The sequence below is a fragment of the Octopus bimaculoides genome, chromosome 7 (genome assembly GCF_001194135.2).
Source record: "Octopus bimaculoides isolate UCB-OBI-ISO-001 chromosome 7, ASM119413v2, whole genome shotgun sequence".
In the NCBI taxonomy this organism is placed as follows: domain Eukaryota; kingdom Metazoa; phylum Mollusca; class Cephalopoda; order Octopoda; family Octopodidae; genus Octopus; species Octopus bimaculoides.
In genome coordinates this window covers 43,267,242-43,269,933 of record NC_068987.1, presented here as the reverse complement: position 1 = coordinate 43,269,933, position 2,692 = coordinate 43,267,242, and the positions used below count along the sequence as shown (strand labels likewise).

General features: G+C 34.8%; 1 protein-coding gene across 2 annotated transcripts in view; it reads right to left on the bottom strand.

The window, feature by feature from the left end:
* The window catches only part of LOC106883452 (cytochrome b-c1 complex subunit 2, mitochondrial), a 48,636-nt gene that overhangs the window by 9,225 nt on the left and 36,719 nt on the right, over window positions 1-2,692 (bottom strand). The window contains exon 10 of one of the 2 annotated variants that reach the window (XM_014934474.2): window positions 1,844-1,864. The exons of the other annotated variant lie outside the window; for it this stretch is intronic. Within the exon in view, the coding sequence (XP_014789960.1) occupies window positions 1,844-1,864 (21 nt within the window). The remainder of the gene's footprint in view (window positions 1-1,843; window positions 1,865-2,692) is intronic. 2 annotated transcript variants of the gene reach the window in all.

Genomic DNA, 2,692 nt, shown 5'->3' with positions numbered 1-2,692 from the left:
ATATATATATATATATATATATATATATATATATATATCAACCAAGAGCAATACATAAATACTTAAAGACATGCTGGTATATCTTGGGTAAGTGAACCTTCCCAACACAAGATTAAACTCATAGGAGGATTTGGATTCAGTACCATCAACTACTAAAACAATCCTCATTTACATAGTGTTCCTGCTACTTCCAGAAAGTAGTTGTACCATTTGCTATATCTTCTTCAAAGGGTTTTTTTGTAGTCACTTGACCAGCTACAAGTATCAGGTAAACCTCGTTCAGATTACACCCAACCAGTTTTCAAGGGCACATAAGATAATTAAGTTCCTGGGTAACACTGTTTCTGACAGGAAGGTCATGGTTTGCATGCCTTTGATCACTTACAGATAGACATGTTACCGAAACAATGTAACTGAACTGCTACGAGTTTAAATGTCTTTGCCTTTCACCACAAGCCACCATTTTGTCCAATACTAACAATTCTACCAGCCAAATATCTTAACAACAACATCAATAATGACAAAAAAAAACAAAAAAAAAAACAACAGCAACAATAAAACATGCTGATTGAATGATAAATCTTTAAAAGTTCTTATTTTTTAACCAAGGCTCAAAAAACCTTTGGTAGAAAGATAATATAATGATCCCAAAGGTACAGCAAGCAAAGTAAAGAGTGGTCAGATTCAAATTCAGAAACAGCACACCGAACAAAGTGTCTAGCCTTGTATTTTATATACTATGTCATAATCTGGTGTCAAAAGCAATCATGATGATAACATATTTGTTAACATGTTTCTCATAGAAGACTGGAAATGAACAACATCACTTGTAAGACAGTGATGCTCATTTACGACCAACCCAGACTACCAAGATAAGGAAGGGTACATGCACACACATGACTGGCTTCTTTCAGTTTTTCTCTATTAGATTCACTCACAATGTGTTGGTTAGCTTGAGGCTACAGAAGGCAGCACTTTTCCCAAGGTGCTGCACACAGAAACTGAACCCAAGACCACAAGTTTGGGAAGTAAGCTTCTTAATCTCACATCCATGCCTGCCTTATTCTTCATTCATATTCACTTCTGTATGTCCAGAGGAAGTATTATCCAACCTTTGAAAACATTTAACATTACAAAACTTGAAGTTGGGTGCAAGTTTAATGAATATTAATGGGTTAAAGACAAGAGATGTCACAATTGTAGTCAGTGAACCTCTCATTATGATCACAAATGTTGGAAAATTTTATTAAACCAATAGAATTTCTGTGGTCAGTAAACTTAGACAAAGAGAAAAATATGGTTAAGATCTTACAAAACATCTCCAGAATTGAGAAATATTTTTATGGAAATGTTCTTCGTCTGTGTATACAGCTATCCCCGTTTCTATGAACTTTATAACTTTGGTGTGACCCAATGTTAAGAGGAGCAACAATTACAATAAACAAGTTCTTTTGATCAGACTCAAGGCCTATTTCATAGGGTGACAAGGGAGACATAGCAGATATCATCAATCTTAGGCAATAATTGATGCTATAATAATTATAGACAAGATGAAACAACAACAATCAATTTCAGTTAAGTATATTTTCACAAAAAAAGTAAAGTAAATCATCCACATTGACAAATTAAAGTTAAACATTAAAAACTAGGATAGGCAGGTGCTGGAGGGTGTGAACTACTGAATTTGGAGTGACTGGAGGTGAAACAAACATGGAAGCAAGCAGGGAAAGATTAACAAATCATTGGTACAATATAGGAAGAATGGTAAAAAATAAAGTAAAGAGAGAAAGAAAAAACATTGATTTTATGAGTCAAACATGAAATGACCATGGCCATTACTTACCGTTTTGTCCTTCCATTAATGCTGAGAGGAAGAGAATCATGCAAGGCAAGTCACTTAATATAGCAGTAGAATTTCATAAACACTATTGTCTATATGTGTCTGTAGACACTAAAGACAAACAGGAATATACTACTTACAATGTTTCCTTTTTATTTGTTTGTTGATTTATGTTATAGATAGATAGATATATAAAAGTGTGTTTTCTCATTTACATTCACTTTTTTATACTAGCACGAGTTGGATGATTTATTTTTTCAGAATATCAGGAATAGATAAGTACAGGCATTGTTGTGTGGTTAAGAAACTTGCTTCCCAACCAAATGGTTTTGGGTTTAGTCCCACTATGCAGCATCTTGGACAAGTGTCTTCTACTATATTCCCAGGCTGACCAAAGTTTTGAGTGGATTTAGAAGTCAAAAACGGGAAAGAAGCTTGCCATGTACATATATATCATCATCTTTAGAATCTATATTCCATGTTGATATGGGTTAAACAGTCTGACAGGATATAGCAGGTATGGGGATTTTGTCAAGTTCCAGTGTCTGTTTTGGTAAGGTTTCTCTTTCCTAACACCAATCTGTGTGAGTATGTGTGTTAACATCATGTGATAGAAGCAGTATCATTCATTGGCAGTTTTCTGTAAAAACATGTCTAACCATAGGGAAATATTACTTTGCTTGCAAATGGCTGAGGCTTGGTGACAAGAAGGGCACAGAAAAGTGGATGTTAAAATGATGATGTTTTTACAGATAGGAACGATCTTACTTGGCTTGCCGGGTCTTCTCATGTACAGCACATTTCCAAAGATGACTACTGACCGAGACCTTTGGAAATGTGCTGTGTGTGAGA